The following is a 27,740-nucleotide window of genomic DNA, read 5'->3' on the forward strand; positions in this document are numbered from 1 at the left end:
AGACTGGTCTCCTAGAATCCCTCAGAGAGCTCACCAGCAAGGCAGAAGGGCGTCGGCTGCCTTATATCCCATCAGTAATTCCCATCACCAAGTCATCATCATCATCCTGCCCAGGTGCTTGGTAATCAGCCTCACTACCTTCCTTCACCAGAAGAGGGAGTTCATCAGACCTCAATGGTGAAGGGGAAAATGAACTCACAACAGCCAGGTATCCATCCACAGACAGCTGTTTCGGGGTGTTGCCCCTCATCAGTGTGGAGTAGGATTCTGACTAGGTGGGAGCAATGCCTAGTAGACCAACATCACGAAACAATCACTGACCTCAGGGAGACCAGTCAAAGAAAACACTGCGGCAGCCGGTAAAGGCGCTCAATCACAGTGAAATCCTAGGTGCAATGCTCCCTGGTTTCCGAAAGGAGCCACCCCTTGGCTGGGTCCTTCCCTGGAGGAAGATCTGGCTAGTCCCGTGTTTGAGACTCTTAAATGAGGCTCCACGGACTTTATTGCATAATGGTTGCCACTAGGTTTACACAGGCATGTCTGACATGCGCACAAAATAAACGAGGAAGTGTAGTGAAGGTACCACAAAAACACACGCCTAAGCCCCTCTACCTGTTTCAATGACTGTAGATTGACTTCAAACAACTAGCCCAGGTAGGAATGTATGAATATGTTCTTGTGTGTGTTGACTTCTTCTCAGGGTGTCCGGGAGCCTTCCCGATGCTGAAAGCTACTGAAAGGCACACTGCAAAGAAATTGATGTCAGAGGTTTTCTGAAGATTCGGACTACCTGAAACCATAGAGTCCGACGGAGGTACGCACTTCACTGGTGAGGTAATGCAGAATACTATGCAAATGTTGGGAGTCACACAGGCATTTCACACCCCCTATAGACCACAAGCAAGTGGTAAGGTTGAGGACTAAACGGTACACTTAAGCTAAAGATTCAAAAAGCAAGAGAGGAATTGGGGAAACCTTGGACAGAATGTTTGCCTTTCGCTCTGTTCTCCATTAGGTACACACCCAACAGAAAGATAAAAATGTCCCCCTTTGAGGTTCTGTTTGGATCAGCACCAAGGCTAAGCCTGTACTTCCACAGAGCTTCCCACAGACATTGCAACTGCAGTGTGACAACTTCACCAGTTATGTCCAGAGCCTCCAAAAGAGACTCTCACTCGTGCATAAACAAGTCTTTGATTCTATTCCAGACCCAGAATATCAAGAAGGAACCCATTCTTTCCAGCCTGGAGCTGGGGTAGTGGTCAAAAGACATACAAGAAAACCATTGGAGCCGAGGTTTGATGGTTCCTTCCAAGTTCTCCTCACTACAGCCACATCAGTAAAACTCGATGGAAAACCTACTTGGATCCATGCAAGCCACTGTAAGGTCTTCGAGTGAAAGAATGACGATCCTATTCCTGATGATGCTGGCAACCTCACCTCAAGAGGGACAGACAGCTAAGATAACCCAAAATGATACAATAACTGTGGTTTGATACTTCGAAGACATCAGCAACTTTTACATTTGATTTTTGTAAAATAGTGAACTGCCAATGGAATCTTACATTTCGTAGGAAGAGTAGTAACTAACTATAGATTTCTTACAGGAAGTAAAGGGGCTGTAATATGTGTGTGTGTAACTAGACCTGGGAATAAAAAGTGTAACTTCTGGTCAGATGTAGCCTGGAACACCAGAACTTCATGGAGATATAAGCCAGAGGAAGCTATGACTCGCGTTAGCGCATCAGGAAAGCCTCTTCTTGAGAGGATGAAAATTGCTAGTTACTCCAAGATGGGATTGTGATCCGGAGCTCCTGACCTGGGGATCATCTTGTAACTCTCTCCTTATAACTATAGATGACCCCTCTCCTGAAGATGAAGGGTTTTATGTCCTAGATAGAAGGGCTAAGTTGGGAACGTTTTGGTTGAAGGCTATTCCCCAACAGGACAATGAGAGTAAAGGTACTGTCACACTTAGCGATGTAACAGCAATCCCGACCAGTGATATGATGCGGTCAGGATCGCTGGTACATCGCTAAGTGGTCGCTAGTGAGCTGCCACACAGGCAGATCTCACCAGCGACATCGCAGGGGTTGGGGGTCGCTACTTACCTGTCAGACGAGGCGATCCTGACGTCCTCCCGCCCGCGTCCACGCATCGCTCGTCGTCACAGCAGGAAGCCCCAGCAGGAAGCTGACGACGAGAAACGGTCCAAGACGTTCTCGCACGATCATCGATAACCAGCGGGGGAGCAGTCGGAGGCAAGTATCAGACATAGCGATATCGCTAGCAATATCGCTATAACGTCACAAAAACCAGTGACGTTATAGCGATATTGCTAGCGATATCGCTTAGTGTGACAGGCCCTTAAGGAGAGCCCCCAGGAGTCAGCAATAAAAAAAAAATCAAAGTTTAAGGTATTTGAAGATGTGAGTTACAAGGAAAAGTTAACTATAGAAACAGGTTATGCAGAAAGAAATGAATGGCTTATGTGGATGAAATACACTGTGGACCAAAATAAAAAGTCCAATTGTATTGCATGTGCAACAGCCAGACCCCATTTAGGGACAATTTCCCTCAAACTCTGAGAACAAGACCAAAATGATTTGCAGTGTATTTTAGTCTTGTATGATACCGCATATGACCCTACTAATGATACTGTTACACGCGCTCAATCCTGTACTCACTGGTAAAAACTGACCAAGTGTCCCCTAGGGTTTTCGCATATCCAGGGAACTACACCCGTTTCCAAAGAATAGGGACAAGAGCGGTGAAATGGGTAGGAAACCTAACTTCAGAATTTTGTGAAACCCCATCCCAATAGACACAGATATGGATGGTTATGAAGCCAAGTGGTTTAATGCGCAAACTGCAGCTAGGCGTGATATATGGTGTTTATGTGGAGATATGAAGTTAAGGGCCAGCAAATTGGATTGGTAGCTGTGATTTGGCCTATATACTCATGCCATTCCAAATAATCTCATCAGAAGAGATACAGAGGGGTAAGATAAATGTCGAAATGCTACGCAGAAATAAAAGGTCATTACGTGCTGGATCTTTTGATCCAAAAATCTACACAGATAACATAGGGGTTCCTAGAGGAATACCAGATGAATACAAAGCTTGGAACCAGATAGCGGCAGGATTTGAATCAGCCTTCTTTTGGTGGGTTAAGCCCCACGTCACACATAGCGATCTCGCTAGCGAGATCGCTGCTGAGTCACAAGTTTGGTGATGCAACAGCGATCTCACTAGCGAGATCGCGGTGTGTGACAGCTATCAGCGACCGGCCCCCCTGCCAGTTATCGCTGATCGTTCCTGAAAGGTCAGGACTTTTTTTGGGTCGTTGGTCTCCCGCTGTCCAGCACACATCGCTGCGTGTGACAGGCGGGAGAGCAACGACCAGCGCGCTGGTAACCAAGGTAAACGTTGTGGTTTCTAAGCAGTACGCGGTGCTTAGAAACCCGATGTGTACCTTAGTTACCAGCGCGCTGATGCAAGGAGCTGGTAACCAAGGCACACATCGGGTTTCTAAGTGACGCACACCCCTTAGAAACCCGATGTGTACCTTGGTTACCAGCTCCCTGCATCAGCGCGCTGGTAACTAACGTACACCGCGACGCGCCCGCTCGGCGTCGCTGGTGCTGATCGCTGGTGAAGCTGCCTGTTTGACAGCTCACCAGCGATCATGTGGCGACACACCAGTGATCCTGACAAGTTGATATCGTTGTTGGGATCGCTGGTGCGTCGCTGTGTGTGACGGGGCCCTTACACGCAATAAAAATGTGGACTGGATAAATTACATCTACTATAATCATCAAAGGTTTTTAAATTTTACTAGGGATGCAATAAAAGGAATAGCAGTGAAACTAGGTCCAACTTCTTTAATGACATAGCAGAATCAAATGGCTTTAGACATGTTCCTAGCAGAAAAAGGAGGGATTAGTAAAATAGTCTGACGAACTAGCAGAAAATTCTGGTGTCAACAACGTTTTCTCAGAATGGCTTGTCATGGTTTGGAAAATTGAGCCATTTGATGTCTAGTCTTCTCATTTCTCTGGTAGCAGCAGCGATACTTGTCACCTGTGGATGTTGCTGTATCCCCTGTATCCGAGGACTGCTCCAAAGACTGATCCATTAGCAAAACTATGTACTTGGATTTGAAACCTTGCAATGATGAATATGATAAGATGCTGTAATTGAGAATAGAATATAATCTTCCCACCTTATGGGGATTTCGGAAAAGTCCGACACTGGCATTAGGCCTCTGAAGTATCTGTGGGTCAAGGGAAAAATCATATTTGTTCTCAAAAGGAGGGATTGATAGGGGATTCAAGACCCCTAGGATCTTTTTCTTCTATAAATGGGATTTTTAATTTTAGTTACTTGTCTCTGTTCAGCTCGCTGTGAGTGACCTTTAATAGTTACGTGATCACCAAGTGCTGTATTGACTAAGGGAGGCTAATATGGGTATTGGTGCTGGGAACAATCAGATACTACAAATATCAGATAATATGAATAAAGATCTTCATTCATATTAACTGTGTAAATTTCACATGAACAAAGATTCACAAGCCGGATCATGATAAGATTAACTACATTAACTGTGTAAATTTCACATGATTAATGCCGGTTTGCTTTACCTTTTAATGAAATGTCTCGATGATAGATCAAGACGATTCTACCTTAAGTAAAGGTTATGGCTAAAGATAGCATGCACGTGATCAGGATGTATACACCCATCTTAAATGATATATAACTAGAGCTGTGCAATTAATGTTATGGCTTTCTGATACAGAAACAACCTGTCTCTGTGTGAATCCATCTGCTTGAGCATCCTAATATTTGAAAACCATCCAATATACTTTATGGTCTACTTGAGACCACCCTAGCATAGGACGTTTGGTCCTTTTTGCATTTCTTAAAGAAACATTGCATTTTTTTATTGTTTGGATATTTTTGCTCTTTGCTGACATTTTTGATATATGCAACGGATCATAAAAAGAAAATAGTGGCCATGGGAAATTAATTGGACTGTTTAGCCCCCTTTAAAGAATTTATATAATCTATGCTGATATCTTTTTTTTTTTTAGTCCTGTCTCTACATTGTACCCAGTATTTTACTTTTGACAATCACAGAGAGACATTTTTTTAAAATCACCATTCAATACCTAATTTTTTAAGGGTCTACTTAAGGATTTCGATAATAGGCAGCCGCTTTGCACCTTCCCCTATAGGAGGCCTTCTTTCCCTATCTGGTCATTTTAGTATATTTAAAATTGTTTTATTTATTTTGGTTTTAATAATTTGCTAATAAAGAGTATTATACTGTATACACGTGCGTATAAGCCGACTCGAGTATAAGCCAAGGCACCAAATTTTGTACAAAATACTGGGTAAACTTACACTGCCCCCTCATCCCTCTCCTAGTATATACGGCTCCCACGGTCCTTGTACACATGGCTTCTCCTGTCCCAGTTCTTGTATGCATGCCTCCCCCATTGCTGTCCTTGTATGCATGGCTCCTTTATGCCCCTACCATTGTTCACATGGATCCTTATTCCCCATCCTTGTATGCATGGTTCCTATAAAAAAAAAAAAATAAAAAAAAAAAACCTACTCATCTTCCTGCGAGCCCTTGCAGCATCTTGTTTTGGTGCCGGCAGCTCCTGTGGCCGAGTGGTCACGTGCCCCTGCTCATTAAGGTAATGAATATTCACTCCAAAACTATGGGAGTGGAGAGGCATGACTATTCATTACCTTAATGAGCAGGGCCACGTAATCGCTCGGCCGCAGGAGCTGCCGGCGCCAGAAAGAGAAGCAGCGACAGCGCGCATGAAGGTAAGTAGGATGTGAACTGTAAGCTGGCGGCTATAATTGTGCGCGCTATAAGAGAAATGAATATTGATTTTTCTTTAGCAGCGGCACAGGCTTTAACCACAGCCGCCGACTCCTGCCTGTGACCCGCCGCTCCCCCTCCCTCACCAGCTGCTGCCTCTGTGACCCACCACTCCCTCCCCCACCGGCTTTCTGGTATAATGACTCACGTATAAGCCGATGGTACAAAACCCCTGACTTTCCGCAAGTTTACCAAAAGGAAATTATGAAATTTTGAAGGCAAAGAGTGGTCTCGCCAAATATTGATTTGATTTAAAATTCTTTTTTGTTCATTCTCTTTTCTTTTAGTTTATTGATAAAAATAAACTACTAATTCTTCTATTTTTCAAAAGTATTCTTACTTTGAGGCACTTTTCCCCCCCACATATTCCAAAAACTTTTGTTCAGTAGTGTATATTTTTAGATTTTAATTTACCTAATAAATAATTAACCATAATGACTATTAAAAGACTAAATAAAGATGCAACCATACAGTGCAATATATTACAATGCAAGCTTATATTACAGCACAAAACAATTAGGCTTATTACAACTGTGCTTACCTTTGATAGTTCTCGCTTCTATTTTACACTGTGATTTTCTGTAATTCTGGCAGATTTATTAAATTTTTAACATTTTAAGGCAAACAATCATATTCTAGTAATAAGTCATCATTTACATGTTTTATTAGTATAAATTAAGGCATACAAATGAAGAAAAGAAAATAGAGAAATGCCCAAGAAATAATGTATTTATGCTTGTAATTTTGTTATTATTCAAGGTAAAATTTAAAAAAAAGTGTGATTTAGAGACAATTGTAAGACAAAGAACTCAAAATGAAAATCTTTATTGATAACTATTGACTTTAAAATGCTCCCAAGATTAGGTCTCTTCTGCAATGGTGGAGTAGTTGAAAATAAGCTGCATATCAATGGAAAATGCACACTGAAAAGCAGAACATTATTTAAGAGAATGTTGTGCTCCAGGTTACTTCGTATAATACCGCTGTATCTTCATGCGCATGGCGTAAAGATTCATTGATAATGATGGTTTCAAATGTCAACATTAGGAAGATCAACAATGTGTTTCATAGCAGATTAGTAAAGACTCCAATTATGGCTTGTGGTACAATCACTGCCAAGAAGCTTTGAACAATTACAAATTCAGTCCATCTTCTCCTTTTGCACTAGTTTTGGAGAATCAACAAAGTCTTTGCCATTGTAGAGGATAATAGTAGCTGTTCCAATGCTAGCAGTACCCCAGAACAGTACATAGGCAAGGGTCTCAGTCCAAGTCTCACCTTTAAGAAACAAATTTACTACATCAGTACACACTATTCATACACAAAAAAATATATTTAACGCCTTTTTGCTATATGGCATGTATCAGTCATGAGTGCTTGTTAATAAGAACTCCATGATGGATATACAAGAAGGTCCAGAAATATATGGACAGTGACAAGTTTTGGCGCTTTAGCTGCTTACCATAACATTCAATATACAGTCATTTAATCAATATGGGTTTAACCCTTTCGAGCCAGAGCCCGTTTATGCCTTCGTGACCGGGCCAACTTTTTCAGCTCTGACCAGTGTCACTTTATGAAATCATAACTCTAGAATGCTTCAACAAATCCTGGGGATTCTGAGACTGTTTTCTTGTGACATACTGTACTTTAGGATAGTGGTAAAATATCTTTGATATGACTTGCATTTATTTGTAAGAAAAAAAAATAAATGGGAAATTTGGCGAAAATGTCGCAATTTTCAAACTTTTATGCCCTTAAATCAGAGTCATATTGCATAAAATAGTTAATAAATAACATTTTACATATGTCTACTTTACATCAGCACAATTTTTGAAACAATTTTTTTTGTTAGGAAGTTATAAGGGTTAAAAGTTGACAAGCGATTTCTCATTTTTCCAACCAAATTTACAAAACCATTTTTTTTCGGGACCACCTCACATTTGAAGTGAGTTTGGTGGGGTCAATATGAAAGAAAATACCCAAAAGTGACACCATTCTAAAAACTGCACCCCTCAAGGTGCTCAAAACCACTTTCAAAAAGTTAATTAACCCTTTACGTGCTTCACAGGAACTGAAGCAATGTGGAAGGAAAAAACTTTATTACTTACCGGTAATACTCTTTTGTAGAGTCCACGACAGCACCCACTGAGAGAGAGGGGATCCGCCCCTAGGAACAGGAAACCTACAGAGAGATAAATGGGGCGGTCCCCCTCGCTCCCTCAGTTTGCATTACAGAGAACAACGGGGGAACCGTCATACATGTTTTAGTCAATTTGTTAACACAATTCATCTGTCCTTATATATAAACAATTCTACACCTGCTATAGCTTTCTACATTTTAAATCCTAATTCTAATCTCCACCACCAAGGAGAAACACCTGTGAATTCTTACGGGCGGGAAGTGAGCGGGTGCTGTCGTGGACTCTACAAGAGTATTACCGGTAAGTAATCCGTTTTTTCCTCTTCGCCACGACAGCACCCACTGAGATATTTCCAGAGATAATCACCTGGGAGGGCACACTGTGTTAAGGACAGATCTACCAAAGGACAGATCCTCTGTAGAGGACAAATCTAGTCTATAGTGACTATAGAAGGTAGATGGAGAAGACCAGGTTGCAGCCTTACATATTTGCTCAATTGGGACGTTCGCCCTCTCGGCCCAGGAGGATGACATGGCTCTGGTAGAGTGCGCCTTAATACCCTGTGGAGGGTCCTCTCCTTTTGCTGAATATGCCATTGCGATCGCATCTCTGATCCACCTGGACAACGTGCCCGTTGTAACTCTAGCCCCCTTCTTGTTACCCTGGAAGGAGACAAAAAGAGACCTACTCTGCCTCCAGGGACTGGTCCTATCTAAGTAGGCTAGCACAGCTCTTCTAACGTCTAAAGTATGATATTTAGCCTCGTCCTGTGTTGTTGGGTTCTCATAAAAAGAAGGTAGGCAGATCTCCTGAGATCTATGAAACTTAGTTGCCCGTTTGGGAAGGTAGGACGGGTCTGTTTTCAATATCAGTCTGTCTCGTGTTACTGACAGGAACGGGGGGTCAACTGACAGGGCGTGAAGATCACTTACTCTTCTAGCTGATACTAAGGCCACTAGCGTAGCAGTTTTTAATGAGAGGCATTTCATTGATATTGAACTTATGGGTTCAAAGGGGGGCTGAGTGAAGGCATCTAAAACAAGACTAAGGTTCCATGCTGGTAGCTGAGGAATATGAACTGGCTCTGACCGCTGACAAGCTGAAATAAACCGGGTCACCCACCTATTACCTGCCACGTTGTAGTTAAACAAGGCTCCTAGGGCCGATACATGGACCTTAAGAGTATTTACTGAGAGCCTCAATTCCCGACCCTTCTGAAGGAATTCTAGAATGGCCGTAATGGGCACTTCACCGGATAATTTTGCTGGGTGAAAGGCCAGAAATTTCCTCCACACCTTAGAGTATATTCTTGTTGTAGATTCTTTCCTACTTTGCAGAAGGGTATTAATCAGGTTTTTTGAGAAGCCTTTCTGCTTCAATAGTTCCCTTTCAAATTCCAGGCCGCTAGGCGCAGGGCTTTGACCTGTGGATGGTAGCAGGAACCCTGCGAGAGAAGGTCCCGGTGTAGCGGCAGAATCCATGGGTTGGTTATTGACATGGCTCTCAGCCATGAAAACCATGGCCTCTTGGGCCAAAATGGTGCTATCAAGATGACCCTCGCCCTCTCTTGTCTTATTTTCCTGATCACTGTTGGTAACAGAACCATTGGAGGAAAGGCATAGGCTTGCTGGAATGTCCAGGGTGCTTGGAGGGCATCTAGTATGTCTGGGTTGTCTGCTCTGTAGAGAGAAGCAAACTTTTTTACCTGTCTGTTGGCTCTCGTTGCGAACAGGTCTATCTCTGGTCTGCCCCATTTTGCCTCTATCATTTCGAAGATGTGGTGGCTGAGGACCCACTCGCCCTGATATAGGGTCTGGCGGCTGAGGTAGTCTGCTCGAGAATTGTCTACTCCTCTTATGTGGAGCGCAGACAAGGAGTGAAGATGCACCTCGGCTATCTGAAAGATCTTTTCCGCGATAGACATCAATGGTCCTGATCGCGTACCTCCTTGCCGGTTTATATATGCCACTGCGGTGGTATTGTCTGACTGGATCCTCACGTGGGTGCCTCTTAACTGCAGGATAAATTGAGATATAGCATAGTAATCTGCTGTTAGTTCTTTCATATTAGAGGAGCTTTCTGCTTCTTCCTCCAGCCACTGGCCCTGTACCATCTCTTCCTCCAGGTGGGCTCCCCACCCCGAGGGGCTAGCATCCGTGGTGAGTACCCAAGAGGGAGTAACCCACCATTGAACTCCTTTTGATAAATTGGTAAGATCCAACCACCAATCTAGGGAGTTGACGACTTCGGGCGATAGGGATATCCTCCCTTCCAACCGCCCCTGCAATCTGTCTGTCTCCTGTAAAATAGCCCACTGCAATTTTCTGGAGTGGAATTGGGCCCATTGCACTGCTGGAATGCATGATACTAGGGACCCCAGCAAGGACATACCCTGTCTCAATGATATTACAGGTTTTTCAGTGATGATCCGTATCTTATTAACTATGGCCTGCGCCTTAGCATCTGGTAAAAAGAATTTCTGACTTACGGAATCTACTTGCAGGCCTAGGAACTTCTGACAGGTTACTGGTTTTAGCCTGGACTTCTCCCAGTTGATTAGCCAGCCTAGTGTCTGTAAGGATGAGACAATATCAGCTATTCTTTTTTCACATTGGGCCACAGAATTTCCCACTATGAGCAGGTCGTCCAAGTAGGGGACCACTAGGGTGTCATTCAGCCTTATATATGACATCACCTCCAACATCAATTTGGTAAACACTCGAGGGGCCATAGATAGTCCGAACGGCATCGCCGTAAACTGGAAATGTTGAATCCGACCCTCGAACCAGACTGCTACCCGCAGGAACCTCTGGTGCCGCTGGTATATGGGGAGATAGTAATAGGCATCCTTTAGGTCCAAGACTGCCATACAGCACCTGGGGAACAAGAGTTTTATTGCTGAATTTATTGATTCCATTTTAAACGACCTCAGCTTCAAGAATGTGTTAAGCTTTTTTAAATTTATTATAGTCCTAAAAGAGCCGTCTGGCTTAGGGACTAAAAATAGGGGAGAATAAAAGCCCTCTCCCTTTTCGTCCCCGGGGCCTCTATCAGAACACGCTTAGTTAACAGCGTTGCAATCTCCATCTCCAGTGCTTCCTGTTGTGCTTGGGACTTCATAGAAGTCAATAGGAAGGAGTTCGGTGGATGCCGAACAAATTCTAGCTTTAGGCCCGATGAGATGATATCAATGGCCCAGGGGTTGGATGTAATCTTCCCCCATTGGTGGCTGAATTTCAGTAGTCTGCCACCTACCGGTGTACTGGTACTAGCGGAACCTGTCTCCTCTGAAGGGACGTTTCCCAAAAAGGCTGCCCCTCTGTTTGGGATCCTTATTTCCCCAGCGGTCCTGAGGTTTGAAATCTCTCTTTTTTCCGAATGGAGGCTTCCTGTAGGCCCTCCTGCTAAAGGGAATATACGGGTTAGAAAAACCTTTCTTTCTCTCCCCCGCTTTTGTTAAGATCTCGTCCAATTCCGTGCCAAATAGGTACTTACCCTGGCAGGGTATAGCGCAAAGTTTAGTCTTTGTCTGCGTATCTCCTCTCCACCCCTTCAACCATAAGGCCCGCCGGCCCGAATTGGTTAGCCCTGCTGCTCTAGCAGATAATCGGAGAGAGTCCGCTGAGGAGTCAGACAGGAAAGCCGCTGCTCCCTTAATGAGGGGAATAAACTAAAGGAGTTTGTTTCGGGATACTCCGCTCTTTATTTTCTCCTCTAGGTCATTCAGCCACACCAACATTGACCTTGCTGTGCACGTGGCTGCTATTGCGGGCTTAAAGGCTGCAGTGCATGCCTCCCAGGATCGTTTAAGAAAGGTATCTGTCTTACGATCTAACGAGTCAGCCAACGTCCCTGAATCTTCCACCGGCAGGGAGGATCTACGAGAGGTAGAGGCCACTGCCGCATCTACTTTAGGGGCTCTCGACCAAGAAGTCAACTCCTCATCGTCAAACGGGTATTTGCGCTTTGACGTTAAGGGGAGGAAGGTTCTCTGACCCTGTTTCTCCCACTCCCTCTTTACCAGCTCTTTTATGGCTGGGACTACTGGGAATGCTCGGACCTTTTTCCGGGAAATGCCTGCGAACATCATGTCCTGCGGAGTCTTGGGGTCCTTACTCTCTGGCAACCCCATGGTATTTCGGACAGATTTAACAAGGTTACTAACACTGTCCGTAGGGAAACAAGTCTGTTCCTCCTCCTCTGAGGAAAAGTATTCCTGGGATCTATCTGAGTCTAGTTCTCCAGTTTCTGACGGCGATCCTGACACCGGTGAAACCATTCCTCTTGGTGAAACCATTCCTCTAGAACGACCCCCCAGACTACTGGAGCCGCCCAAGGCCCGTAGCTCCTCTCTAATTATAGCATGGATATCTTTCTTTCTCCCTGAGGATTCTTCCTGTAGGGTCTCTTCAATACAAGACTCGCATAATCTTTTAGGATGGCCATCTGGGAGGGGCTGAGAACATAAGGCACACTCTCTATTTTTCGCCTTCTCCGTTCTCTTGGCCTAAAAGTATGGATCAAGGGAACGCCATTAGCTATAAGTCTGACTAAAAACACTCACCCGTGAATCTCGTCAGCAATTTACCGGCTGCGGGGTTCGCAATTCAGGCTGAGGCGAAGCGTGGGACGGATTTTTCTCCTTCCGCTTGTTTTGTGTGGGCTCATTCTGTCTGGAATGCTTGCTGGACTCCCTTCTGGAGCTGCCACTTCTCCTGGTACTGCTGGTCCTTCTCGTAGTGCCGCTCTTTCTGCTGCCCTGTGGGACTCATTCGGCTGGCTCTGTTGGAGCGAAACCGGGTCATCTATGGATGACATAGCTGCGCACCGCTGTAACATTAACGGCGCTTCTTATGCAGCTCACCGGTTCAGCCCCTCTTTCTCCTTCTTTCCCTTTCTTTTTTTTTTTTGTTGGCCATTTTTCTTTCCACTGCGCAGGCCTGTTGCCGCGATACCGCGCTTTCCCCCCTCACCCTGGAAGCTGATACTACACTTCCGGGTCGCCTCAGTCTGGGAGCGCTGGCTACCTCCCGACCGCTGCCACCGGAATCCAGGTAACTCCATCTTCAATCTGCGCTTTTCCTAGCGCCACCTCTAGCCCCCCTTGCCGTATCGGGGGCGGGGGGCACGAACATCCCCCGGTGCTGCCCCGTAATGCGTGCATATCCCTCTATGGGGATGGGGGGGCGCGTTGCTCTGCCCCATTAAGTGAACCTCGGTACTCCCCACCGAGGCCTCACCTGCATTACCAGCTAGGGGGGACCTCATCTCTTCCTCCCGAACGCTGCTTCCAGTCCTGGGGCCCCCCGCTGCTCATATCATGCACGCGGGTGGCTACCAGACCAGGTATCCTCTTCTGCGGGTCCTTCCTAGGAACAGGAAACCAAACTGAGGGAGCGAGGGGGACCGCCCCATTTATCTCTCTGTAGGTTTCCTGTTCCTAGGGGCGGATCCCCTCTCTCTCAGTGGGTGCTGTCGTGGCGAAGAGGAAAAAATGAACATTTAACTTTTTTTTCAAAAACATTTTACTTCAGAACCAATTTTTTTTTTAGTTTCACAAGTGCAATTTCTCCTGTGTACGCTGATACACCATATATGGGGGTAAACCATTGTTTGGGCGCACGGCAGAGCTTGAAGGGAAGGAGCACCGTTTGACTTTTTCAACACAGAATTGGATGGAACTGAGATCAGATGCCATGTTTCGTTTGGAGAGCACATGATGTGCCTAAACAGTGGAAACTCCTAACCCCAGCACACACCTAACCATAACAACAAACCTAATCCCAACCCTAACCTTAGCCCTAACGGGAAAATTTAAATACATTTTTTTATTTTATTATTTTTCCCTAACTAAGGGGGTGATAAAGGGGGGTTTGATTTACTATTTATAGCGGGTTTTTATGCTTGACAGCGGTCACACACTAAAAGATGCTTTTTATGGCAAAAAATAGTTTTTGCATCACCACATTTTGAGAGCTATAATTTTTCCACATTTTGGCCCACAAAGACACATGAGGTCTTGTTTTTTTGTGGGACGAGTTGACATTTTTATTGGTACCATTTTTGGGAACATGACATTTTTTGATTGCTTTTTATTCCGATTATTGGGAGACAGAATGAGCAAAAACCAGCAATTCGTGAATTTCTTTTTTTTGGGGTGCGTTTACACCATTCCGAATGTGGTAAAATTGATAAGGCAGTTTTATTCTTCGTGTCAGTATGATTACAGCGATACCTCATTTATATTTTTTTTTTGTTTTGGTGCTTATATATAATAAAAACTATTTTATAGAAAAAATAATTGTTCTTGCATCCCTTTATTCTGACAGCTTTTTAATTTTCCGCTGATGACGCTGTACGGCGGCTCATTTTTGTGGGATAAGGTGATGATTTCAGTAGTGCCATGTTTATTTATATCCGTCTTTTTGATTGCGTGTTATTCCACTTTGTTCGGCGGTATGATGATAAAGCATTGTTATTTGCCTTGTTTTTTTATGGGGTTCATTAAAGGGGTTAACTAGTGGGACAGTTTTAAAGGTCGTGTCATTACAGACGTGGCGATACCAAATATGTGTACTTTAATTGTTTAGATTTTTTTTCATTCAAATATTTATTTAGTGATCAAATAAATATTGATTTTTTTTTCAATATTTTTACAATTTAAATTTCTTTAAATTTCATTCTAAGTTTTACACTTTGTCCCATTATGGGTCACATTTTGTGCAGGCTAATCGCTTCTATAGCATGCAGATCTGCGTGCTATAGAAGCTGTCAGCGCTGCAGCTTCTATTACACTGACGTGAGAGACTTCCTGGTCATCACTGCGCATGACAGGAAGTCTTTCAGGTCTGGAAACCCAGATGTTGTCATGACGACAGAGGGTGGGTCTCCATTGCAGCGATCTGGACCCTGCGCCATGCCCATGGGCTCCAGAATGCTGCGATCATGTTTAATCACAGTGTTCCGGGGGTTAAAGTGCCGTAAGTGGCCCGTTATTGCTACTGGCACTTAGTGCCGGGTGTCAACTGTGAGAATCAGCTGAGACCTGGCCGCAATCAGCCGCACTCCCTCTAGAGAGCGCGGCTGATCGCACATGACGAACTATCCCATCCATGGGCATACGGCCCAGAGTACATGGACGGGATAGTACGTCTAATGTCAGAAAGGGGTTCATTTCAGCCTACTGGTTCGGCCTCCACTACAGTCACGGTCTCTCATCCTTGCATTATTGGCATTGTCAGCTTTAAAAGCAATTTTATGAAAATGTCACCTACAAATTTTTATTGCCTATAGAAACTAATCACAGCTCAGCTTTCACTTTTCTAGAAATGAAAGCTGTGCTGTAATTGCTTTTTAAAGGTGAAAAAACACATTTTCTTTTACACAGTTTCATAAATCTGTCCCAAAGTTTTTGAAGCATGTTAGATTAGAAGGTTCCTAACTGCTTATCTTTGATCAGTTAGCTTTTGTGGAATTTCACATCATATCTTAATTCTGTAAATACATACAGTATAGATGACTTACCAGCCATGAGTAGACAGATAATGCACATGGAAAATGCAACCACCATAATGATTGGCAGCTAAAAGAGACAAGAATGCAAAACTTTTGTTTAAATGTTCCTGGTCAGCAAAAATTACATTTTAAGAAATGCAATGCTATTTGAATAAAAGTAGAACTCTAGCCCACTCAAAGGGTGTTTTGGATCAGATCATGAAAATCCAAAAAGACTAATCTATACCACGCAACTTTACGCTAACACCACTTTACACAAGACAAATAATTGTGAACAGCATAAAATTCACTAGTCAGTAATTTTCTCAACTGGAATAAAAAGGCAATTTCCAGGACGTCCTATCCTGACAGCACCATGGGGGTTGTCCTTTCATCCTTCCAGGGACAGGAAATGCAAGAGAGGTTAAAAGGTCCCCTCCAACACCACACTCCAGTGTTTTTCCTGTCCCTGTAAAGGAAAGGCATGAGAGCGCCGCAGCCGCGGCATACAGAGAACTTACCGGGGCCAGGAGGTTCGAGGTCCTAACTGCCAACTCCTCCGGGTCGGAAATTTGACCCCCCAAAAATTGCCAATTTCAAACTGATTATCTCTTTAATCCAGAAAAACATTAAGAAATAACATTTTTACAAATGATGCTTTTGGAAAGTAGAAATGAGGGAAATGTTTTATTTTGTCAGCATTTTAGGTTTAAAAATGTAGCAGTAATTTTTCTTTTTTTTTTTTAAGGAAATTTACAAAACTTATTTTTTTAGGGACCTGTTCCGTTTTGAAGTGACTTTAGGGGTCCTATATACTGGAAACCCACAAAACTGATACCATTTTAGAAACCGCGCAGGTCAACGTATTAAAAAAACTCTTTCAGGCAGTTCATTAAACCTTCAGGTGCTTTTCAGGAATTAAAGGGAATCTGTCAACCCATTTTTGCTGTATGAGATGCAGCCACCACCATCAGGGGCTTATCTCCAGAATTCTATAATGCTGGAGATAAGCCCCCCGATGTAACCTGAAAGATAAAAAAAAGAGTTAGATTATACTCACCCGGGTGTCTGGTCCGGTCCGATTGGTATCGAGGACCGGTCTGGCGCCTCCCATCTCCATACGATGACATCCTCCTTCATCCTTCTGCCGCGGCTCCTGCGCAGGCGTACTTTATCTGCCCTGTTGAGGGCAGAGTAAAGTACTGCAGTGCGCAGGCGCCAGACCTCTCTGACCTTTCCCGGCGCCTGCGCACTGCAGTACTTTACTCTGCCCTCAATAGGGAGGCGCCGGACCGGACCGCGACACCCACCTACCCTGCCCCCCGGTGAGTATAACCTAACTTGTTTTTTTTTATCTTTCAGGTTACATCGGGGGCTTATCTACAGCATTACAGAATGCTGTAGATAAGCCCCTGAATGCGGTGGCCGCATCTCAAACAGCAAGAATGGGGTGACAGATTCCCTTTAATATATGGCATGACAGGAATGAAAAAGTTGATCTTTACCATCTAAAATGCGATTATTTTTGAACAGGCCACTGCAGCTGGCAGACTTTAAGGCCGTTATTTGGTCATGAACTGCATTGGCAAACATCAGGACAACACGATCAAGATCTCAGGGTACCAATGCGATTAAAGAGGAAGCCCTCACACTCTGCTAACCACCTAGAATGCCGTAGTCACTATTGACAGCAGTTTTTAAGGGGTTAAATGACCATAGTCAGTGCCAATATTGATCGTGGCTGATGCAGAAAGTTGTCAGCTATAGTGTACAGTGACAGTTACAGGATTGTCACCTGCTGCGGGATGCTAGTCTCTTATATCGTAGGTCAGTAGAAGACATATTGGTGGTTAATATTAATGGCCTGCCCTTAGAATAGGTCATCAATGTCCAATCGGTGGGTGTGCGACACCTGACACTCCTGCCGATCAGCTGTGTCCAGTGTTTGCCCAAACTGATCAGTTATAGAGCTGCACACTTAAGTTCTGTTGAGAGAATAGTGGTCACAGCCGGGTACTGCACATCCACTCCTCTATTGATTTGTGCAACTCCATAACTGAACTGGGAACAACTGGGACCAAGGTGCTCAGTGTCACATCTTCACAGATCAGATATTGATGACTTAAGCGAAGTCCTAGACAACCCATTTAATAAAACAAAACTGTGGTTTACTCATTCCTCCTCAGGGCTACACTGTGTCTCCGCCGCTTCCCTGGTTGAGCTGTTACAGTGGTGACATCACATCAAGCAACTACCTGAACGCATCTGCTTTTGCTCACTACTTCAGCAGAGCTTCTGAGCACAGTGATTGGCTGAACCGTTGTCAATGTGACTTCACAGCTTTACCCAAACAATACAAAAGGTGGAAGCGGCAGAGTCTTAGCGCTGAACAAAGGAAAAGACCACAGTTTGTTCTTTTAAATTAACTGAGCCTGGAGGGAATTTTTATTTTTTAAAGTGGACAACCTTTTTAATGATTCATTCTATCTGCATAAAAAAAAATTAATCCATTATGTTATACACAGCCTCACCATGTGGAAACATGGGCATGATTTACGTTATCCATATATTTTAGCCTGATTCATCATTTGACACTTTTTAAAATGTTGTACATTTTTAAGTCGTAGCACTCCAATTTTATTGTTACAGTTAAAGACTATGATTGGACTTTTTAAGAGTGGATTTTTTGCACTAAAAATGCACAAAAAGGGTAAAACAAACAAAGCTTCTTTGACTTTGTGGAAAATTTATCAATGCATGTACAACATGTTAAATAATTAGTAGCAAGAAAAAAAGATCTCAATACAAAAAAAATGAAATCAACTTATCTTCCCCCTCCCGAAAATAATACATTGGAGACCCAAGTTTGTTTTGTTTGTAGTCTAGCTACAGGGAGCTATGTATCTGTGGGTTAGATTACACAAGCACAATACAAAAAGGTGTATCAAGATGGTCAGTTTGTAAATTGCTTCATTTTACATTCTTGAGGCATTGAACAAATAATTTAAATCAAATGATTATGACTGCCTAAACACAACAAAAAGTTAAAACCTACTTTGCTTAGCAAATCAGACCCCATACTTTACAGGAACCATTACCATTAGGACAACAATGATAAAGATTACAAACTTACAGCTAAAAATTTCCAGTCTTTCTGAATTTGTAAAGGACTTGTAGAATAGACTTCTTCAACTGAATAATTTCCAAGAAACAAATCAATTGAATCCTGCAAAATAAAAAATATGCCTAAAAATGTGCAATACACACACTCTTGAATGACACCATCCATTTTGTCATATGGTTTATTGCAAAGTGGGGAAAGAATTCCCAGTGAAGTGAAATTGGGCATTCATTTTGCAGTAAAAAAAGACCTCAAAATGACAAGACTGTCCAGTTCAATACGATTACAATGATACCAAACTTGCACATTTAATTTTTTATTTAAGTGATGAAAAAAAAAAAAAACGTTAACATACTCGTATATACATATATTAGGGTGCCAAGGAAAAATTAACTATGCAAACTGGTAAGTCTTACCCCTCAAATTTGTTCCTTTTGGCATAAGGATTCACCATGTAAAATATGTTGACATTAAATTTAGATTTACCACTTGCTCAAGTATATATATATACACACATACACACACACACACATTTGGTATCGCCGCGTTCAGAAACGCCCGATCTATCAAGATATATCAATTAATCTGATCGTAAACGGCATAACATACCATACATAACGTGGGATATGCATGACAATAAATACTAAACAAACATTTAAAACTGCAATATGATGTGCCATTGAGCAACCAGTAAATAACTAATCTTAAAAAAAAAAAAGAAAATTACAAAATAACTATGACCAAAAAGGAACAAAATTAGGAGGTAAAACCTTCAAAAACTTGCTACTTAATTTTTGCCATGCATTTCCTTGGCACCCAAATATATATATAGATAGATAGCATTGCGACTGGTCATGTGATTGATAGGCAGTATGTATCGCAGGGGTGGGTGGCCCTGTGATGGAATCCTCGGCGTATTTTGCTCAGCAGATCTACTGCTGAGGGTTTTGCTATACATTGGAGGCTACCAGGTGACTTGGAGAGATGGGTGGGCCCAGTCACCAACATATCCACCCAAGGGGTGTGTGTCTGAATACCTAATGAAGCCTGTGTGGTTGTGTATGTTTAAGGACCTGTGGTGATGTCATGATCACATGACCAGTGCATGGGATGTTACCTCACTTGTGGGTGTGGTTAGAGGCTATCCAATGGAGCCTGTGTTTGGGGCACATGTGGCAGTGCTGGTTAGTCTGAGCCAGAGGATGGAGGCCTGTGAGACACCTCCGAAGTGGACAGTCTGACAACCTTGACTGATACTGACCGGGGTCAGTTAGAGACGTTGTGGGACACCTCTGAGGAAAAGAGGAATCCGGGAACCTGTGTGGCTGACACCAATAGGTAACAGACAGGGATCCATGGTATGCTGACCGGGGTCAGAAAGACTGTGTTTAGGCTATAGAGCCTGTGTCCTGGACATGACACAGCTTGTGTGCCCACAGGCCTGACGGAGCCAAGCACTGTTTATGGGCATTGTTATCTTGTTTTGCCAGATCTAAAGGCTGTTTTAATTTGTGTTTGTGCTGCTGGGGATGTGGAGCAATAAACCCAGATGAACTTTTAAGAAAAATAGAGTCCTCCTGCATGTTATATCGCTGCCTAGCTAGTAAACCCCAACCAGCTATTGATCGCTACGTCACGTATACATACATACATACATACATACACACACACACACATTATATATATATATACACACACACACACATGCATCTATATCTATCAGTCTATCTAAAAGAAATTGAAAAAACATGGTTGCACAACTTCTGGCAATAATAACAAGCTCCAAACATTTTTTTTTTACAGCATTTGTGAGTTTCTTGCACCTGTCTGACTTTCAATTGGACTGAGATCAGGATTCATTGCTGGCTATAATGAGTCTATTTGTTCTTCTAGCCAATATAACAATCTATTTTTTCTTCTAGAGAAGTTTTTTTCTGTTCCAGCATACAATTGTCCAACATAACTTGTGCTGAAACTATAAGATTTGCCTTCACTTCGTCACTCCACAGAACAGGTTTCCACAGCTTTTGGCAGTGTGCTGTGTAACTTTTATGTGGTCTTGTGCCCAAGTTGTAGTGGTTCCTAAATGCTTGCTTCCACTTTACTACCACTCAAAGTTGATTGTGAAATACTCAGATGAGATTTCATGAAGTGACTTGTACTACAGAACCACCCAAGAATTCAGAGAGCTCCTCAGGAGAACTTGCAGTACAATGTCTGTTTCTACCACTAGCTTCTACTTCTTCCTCTTTCAAATGTAGGAAACAGAAGTGGCCCTCACCATCCATAAAATCTTACTTTATTGCGACAGCATTAAAACATGAACGGGAGGAGGCTGAGAGCATCCTGAACGACGACCGTTTCGTGTGCCAATATGCTTGTACAGTGCCTTTCAAAAGTATTCGGCCCCTTGGAACTTTTCAACCTTTTCCCACATATCATGCTTCAAACATAAAGATACCAAATGTAAATTTTTGGTGAAAAATCAAGAACTGGGACACAATTGTGAAGTTGAACAAAGTTTATTGGTTATTTTAATTTTTTGTGGAAATTCAAAAACTGAAAAGTGGGGCGTGCAATATTATTTGGCCCCTTTACTTTCAGTGCAGCAAACTCACTCCAGAAGTTCATTGTGGATCACTGAATGATCCAATGTTGTCCTAAATGACTAATGATGATAAATATAATCCACCTGTGTGTAATCAAGTCTCCGTATAAATGCACCTGCTCTGTGATCGTCTCAGGGTTCTGTTTGATGTAAATAGAGCATCATGAAGACCAAGGAACATAACAGGCAGGTCCGTGATACTGTTGTGGAGAAGTTTAAAGCCGGATTTGGATACAAAATGATTTCCAAAACCTTTAACATCCCAAGGAGCACTGTGCAAGCGATCATATTGAAATGGAAGGAGTATCATACCACTGCAAATCTACCAAGGCCCGGCCGTCCCTCTAAACTTTCATCTCAAACAAGAAGACTGATCAGAGATGCAGCCAAGAGGCCCCATGATCACTCTGGATGAACTGCAGAGATCTACAGCTGAAGTGGGACAGTCTGTCCATAGAACAACAATCAGTCATACACTGCAAAAATATGGCCTTTATGGAAGAGCGGCAAGAAGAAAGCCATTTCTCAAAGATATCCATAAAAAGTGTTGTTTAAAGTTTGCAACAAGTCACCTGGGAGACACACCAAACATGTGCAAGAAAGTGCTCTGGTCAGATGAAACCAAAATCGAACATTTGGCAACAATGCCAAACGATATGTTTGGTGAAAGGCAACACAGCTCATCACCCTGAACACACCATTCCCACTGTCAAACATGGTGGTGGCAGCATCATCATGGTTTGGGCCTGCTTTTCTTCAGCAGGGACAGGGAAGATGGTTAAAATTGATGGGAAGATTGATGGAGCCAAATACAGGACCATTCTTGAAGAAAACCTGTTGGAGTCTGCAAAAGAACTGAGACTGGGACGGAGATGTGTCTTCCAACTAGACAATGATCCCAAACAAAAAAAGCAAAATCTAAAATGGAATGGTTCACAAATAAACGTATCCAGGTGTTAAAATGGCCAAGTCAAAGTCCAAACCTGAATCCAATCGAGAATATGTGGAAAGAGCTGAACACTGCTGTTCTCAAACGATCTCCATCAAACCTCACTGAGCTCAAGCTGTTTGCCAAGGAAGAGTGGGCAAGAATTTCAGTCTCTCGATGTACAAAACTGATAGAGATATAACTCAAGCGACTTGCAGCTGTAATCTCAGCAAAAGGTGGCGCAACAAAGTATTACGTTAAAGGGGTCGAAAAATATTGCACACCCCACTTTTCAGTTTTTGAATTTCCACAAAAATTTAAAATAGCCATTAAATTTCGTTCAACTTTACAATTATGTCCCACTTATTGTTGATTCTTCACCAAAAATTTACATTTGGTATCTTTATGTTTGAAGCACGATATGTGGGAAAAAGTTGAAAAGTTCCAGGTGGCCAAATACTGTACTTTCGCAAGGCATTGTATGTTTCCCAGCACTGGGAACTGTGCTGGGACTCATAGAAGTGTTGTGTCACGCAAAAAGGCCATCTTCCAGAATGCTCTCAGTCTCCTCCCATTCATGTTTTAGTGCTATCGCAGTAAAGCAAGATTTTATGGGTGGAGAGTGCCACTTCTGCTTTCTGAAGTTTTACTACATATTCAATTTGAGCACCACGATTTATAACGGCTGCAGTGTATGTCCTGTGTTTCATTAGGAGTTTTCATGTAGTGTCGGATTTCCCCATTTTTTGCATTCTTCTTCCTCCTCTCCTTCTCATCTATGTCAACTCCTAAGTAATGGGAAAATGTAAACTACTGATGAGAGACTTATTTTACCAATAAAGAGAGAACGATATCTCAAGGAGGAGAAAGATGTAGATTTATCTAAAGAGATCTAAAACATTTCTTATCTTCACTTATACTATTATTTTATTAAATAAATCAAAACAAACCCATTTCTTCACAAATGTTAGTAAAGGTAGACTTCATGGTAATATAAAAGATTTAAAATTTCAAGCTTTTGTGTTTGGTCTAATATTTTCTTATCTCATATGCAATATTTTTCAAAACTGTATGTTTTGGTAGTATACTGGAAAAGGCACGAAAACTAAAAATTAATCGACATATTCCTGAGAAGTAGGAGTTTGGTGGTACTTCTAAAGGGAACTTAGCATGAAGTGTTACTTTTTCTGTAAATGATTTAAGAAAATTGCTTACAGGGGAATTTACAGAAATGCATATGCTTACTTGTGTGCATCCACGTCTCCGGGCGCTCGTGACTAAGGCAGCCGATTTCCACTATTGGGTCTCAGTGGTCATCCCGTAGTCTGAATTTGTCAGCAGTTTTTCATGTATATGTAGCTCTTTCAATTACAAGTCCAGCAATAACTTTACATGGGGAATAAGTTCCTATGTTTCTGAGAAATCAGCATTTGAATATGATAGGGAGATGTCTATATCTGAAGCCTCTATCACTCCAGCTCTATTCCTCACCCAGTGCTGCCGCCTCTTGTTTGACTGACAGCTCCTTTTCCTGAAGTCACACAGTATAGAGGCTGCAGGTAAGCAGGAGAGGCCGCTGGGCGGAGAATTGAGCTGGTGTGACAAAAGCTTCAGCTCTACCATAGTATAATCATAAAATGTTAGAGTTGGAAGGTGAAAGGTCATTGTATCCAGCCCCCTGCTCAATGCAGTATTCACTAAACCATCTCAGACAGATGTCTGTCTAGCCTCTGTTTGAAGACTTCCATAGAATTCCATAGTACGGTAATTTGCACATCAATTCAAATTCTGATTTTTTTTTTAATAATGAAGGAACAGACTGGCCATGTAAAGGTATTACTTGACTTGTCTTTTGAAAGATTTACATGTATATATAAATAGCTTGGTGTGAAATCCTGCTGACAGACTCCCATTTTAGAAGTGCTTTCTTATATCTATATCCATATAGAGTCCACTACACATAGAAATGTATTAGGCTAGTTTCACACTAGAGCTTTTGAGCGCAGCGACGGCCTGCGCACGGCCGCCGCTAAGCCCCGCCCCCTGCCGCGCCGCCGGTAGCTCCGCCTACCGGCGCATGACGCTGCATGCGTCCCCTATCTTTATCACTGGGGGCTCAGGCCGTGCGCAGTATGCGTTTGGCGGCGCATGCGCCTTTTTGACGGTGCGCCGAGCGCAACCAAACTGCAGCAGGTTGCGTTTGGCGCAGGTCGGCACACCGTCAAAAGGACGCATGCGCCGCCAAACGCATACTGCGCACGGCCTGCGCCCCCAGTGATAAAGATAGGGGACGCAGGAGAGCTACCGGCGGAGGCACGGCAGGGGGCAGGGCTTAGCGGCGGCCGTGCGCAGGCCGTCGCTGCGCTCAAAAGCGCTGGTGTGAAACTAGCCTTAAACATTCAAAGAAAATATCGCTAGCCACACAGTGCTGTGGAGTCTGTGTCCATTTTAGTGGAGTCAGCGTCTGTATAAAATAGATAATTGGGTACAGTAGTTCAATGCAGTATGTGCTGAATATTTATTCATAAGAATTTTGGAGTGTTATTACATGTCCTATAAATGTCTGTTCTATTTCTGATTTAAGGATCTAGGCATTTACTGGTGATGAATCTGTGCTGCACTTTATGCACATGCTCAGTAGCGACGCTTCTACAGTGCTGTGTAGTCTGAGTCACGGAGACAGTCAAAGAAATTGAGGATTTGGAGGTTTGGCTTACCAACTGCACAGCCCTGTTGCCATATACAGCCACTGTGACTTAGCAAAATCTTTCAAAACAGTGTCCTACCTGTCTAAATCCATCGGAAAAGTTGTTTTTGTAGTACCGTATGAGAGAGTTCCAGCCATCCATTATAAGACCCCACTGTGTCCGTTTGCCAGTTCTAAAAACATAAACACATGCTCTACTAGAAACACAAATTTGTGATGAAGTGAATTTTCATACAGCAGCATTTCAACTTACCTCGTGAAGTCTGTCTTTAGAGCTCCTGTTCCTGCATATTGCTTTGCACAAGCATTTGCATTATCGGCCCAAGCTGTAAATATAGTGTAATATGTAACTACACAACTGAACAGTGGCACATAATCTCTTTACATGATTGATTTTACACACAACTTTATTAAAATTAGCAACAATAGGCATGGCCGAGTGGTGCATGCAGTGGCCTCGCCCACTAGACGGCTGTGTCCCCCACTCCACTGCCCACTCTGCTTCTGCCCCAGAGTATGCAGATTGCATACATCCACCCATTACCAGCTCAAAATCCGGCAAATCTTTGCAGTGCATGCGCTGGGGGGGGGTTCTAAAGTCTGCAGTCTCAATGTTAGGGGTTGGCTAAACCACAAGGGGTCTGTGTCCATGTGTGTTCTTAAAGATAGGTACAAAGGATAACTTTATTTAATGGAAAATACGTGGGCTGAGCAATAGTTCGAAAAGATACGCAGTCCTCAATTATATGAAAAACATCAACTCCACAATTAATAGGGCTACAGGAGCCATATCTAACAAATAAATCTATTAATTTATCATATATGTCCTAGATGGGTTATAGCATACATTCTTTCCACTCTAATTATGATAGTGGAGTTAGCCTATATACAGTATAGATAGATATACAGTAGTATATCAAACCTTAATTTTTAAATACATTGGCTCCTTTAAAGATAAGGATGGAAAGATTTGTAGGGGATAGATGCAAAATCTTACATTTTGAATGCATTATTGCTGTTCTCTGTGTTTCTACAACATACTCAAATGTTCTGCTTAAAAGAAATCTTAGAGAAACTTTCAGAATGGACAGACATTCTCCTGGTAGTTAAGGGAGATTTTTAGTAACATTTGCAATACTCACAGAAATAGTTTTCCTGAGGAATCCCTTTTGGTCACCTTATAGGGGAGGTAAGTGTTTCTCACATCTGGAGGGAAAAGTTCCCACATTCAAGTGTCTTTTCCTGTGCCTCATCCACATATCAATATTTATCAAGAATTGATTGGGCCTTATACAATACTCATGACTATTAGTCACCAAAATTGAGCTTCTCCCCATATGCTTTGAGGCATAGACGCATTTTCTCCATGCACCGGGGTCTGGAACGTGATGTCCAGTTGCAGTGGAGATTGGGGGAATGCCCCACTGTTCCTTCCTCCAATCGTGTGTGGAGTCTCCCGCCTGTGTCACTTCCTTGGGCGGAGCATCACAGTGCATTGTGCGGCGACTTTCCACTTGCCTGGTGACACCCCCCCCAACACATCAATATCCGGTGGATGTTTGCCATGCCTCTAGACCACAGACTGATCCTTTTGATTCTGTATTATAAATTTAACCATTCCCATTGTGGGTGGAGCAAGATCTGCCCAACGCTTGATGTATATATTGAAGGTTCCCTCATTACACCTATGGGTTGGCAGCATAGCATTAAATGACTTACTATTTGTTCATTTATATTCACAGAGCTGCTTACTGATGACCTCACTGCTAGCACAGCTCTGGCCCGCAACACAGCGGGTCTGCGCCGCACAGAGGGTAGCCACACAGCAGCTTTTATTTAATCAATCTAATTGACACTACTTAATGAGCCCAGTTTTTAAGAGCCCCAGCTTTTAATAAGCCACGCCTCCTTAGGAAGCCCAGAGGGTAAACCGCATGCAGAGATTCAGTGACAACATGACTTGAACTGGACTATATTTGTACCTTATCCCTTATACAGGCCGGTTTTATACAAATTGGTGCCCTGGGCATAATTCAAAGTGGGGCCCCAAATCCTGAAATATTCCACCAACAACACTGTTCGCCCCCTTCACATGTCCATATAAAACATGTATGTGTTACACCGGTTTCGTTGCCACCAATGTTTTCAGTGTGTCGTCCGTGTGCCAAACAAGGACGGCATGTTTACACAGACCCATAGACTTGTATTGGCTCTTGTCATCTGTGCTGTTGGGAAAACACAGACATGAGTGCAGCACCAGAGGTTAAATAGGGAACACATGGCATCTGTGAAAAACATGATACACGGTTGTGTGAAAGTGGCCATAAAGTCAAATAATAGAAAACATTAGCAGAATTGCCGCCTTTTTGTACATCCTATCTCACAAACTGCAGAATAAAAAGCGATAAAAAAAAGTCCTACATGTCCCAAACTACTCTGCTAAATCAACTCTGGCTTCAGGGTCACTGATAGTTATTATTCACTTTGCAGCTATAATATAAGGTGCAGCCACAAAATGACTGCAGCCCAGTGCTAAGACTGGCAGAGACCCCAGGAGCATTGGCGCTGGAGCTGCAGGCGATTTATTATTTCATGCTAATAATTTTGAAATTCTCAGAAAACCCCTGCATTGTCTGTTCACACGCTCTGCTGTATTGGAACAATATTGCTACCCTGTCTGCCTGTGAGATGGAAGCTACTGCTGAGAACTTGCAAATGTGTCACAATAAGCTCTGGAGGCAGAGTTATTTCCAGGCTATGGGGAGGATGATGTCTGGAAGAAAACTCTGCCTCCAGAGCTTATTTTACATGAAGGGGGAGCTACCAGTGTGATATGTAA

General features: G+C 43.0%; 1 protein-coding gene across 3 annotated transcripts in view; it reads right to left on the reverse strand.

Moving 5' to 3' along the window:
• Positions 1-6,541: 6,541 nt before the first annotated feature.
• The window catches only part of SACM1L (SAC1 like phosphatidylinositide phosphatase), a 449,760-nt gene continuing 428,561 nt past the window's right edge, over positions 6,542-27,740 (reverse strand). For all 3 annotated transcript variants that reach the window (XM_073549855.1, XM_073549857.1, XM_073549856.1), the window contains 5 exons: positions 25,155-25,227; positions 24,981-25,074; positions 18,671-18,763; positions 15,568-15,625; positions 6,542-7,177 (listed from right to left, as the gene is read on the reverse strand). In XM_073549855.1, coding sequence (XP_073405956.1) covers positions 7,041-7,177; positions 15,568-15,625; positions 18,671-18,763; positions 24,981-25,074; positions 25,155-25,227 — 455 coding nt within the window. In that variant the 3' untranslated portion in view covers positions 6,542-7,040. The remainder of the gene's footprint in view (positions 7,178-15,567; positions 15,626-18,670; positions 18,764-24,980; positions 25,075-25,154; positions 25,228-27,740) is intronic.

This window comes from Dendrobates tinctorius, unplaced genomic scaffold, assembly GCF_039654945.1.
Source record: "Dendrobates tinctorius isolate UK_male_01 unplaced genomic scaffold, ASM3965494v1 ptg000162l, whole genome shotgun sequence".
NCBI lineage: Eukaryota > Metazoa > Chordata > Amphibia > Anura > Dendrobatidae > Dendrobates > Dendrobates tinctorius.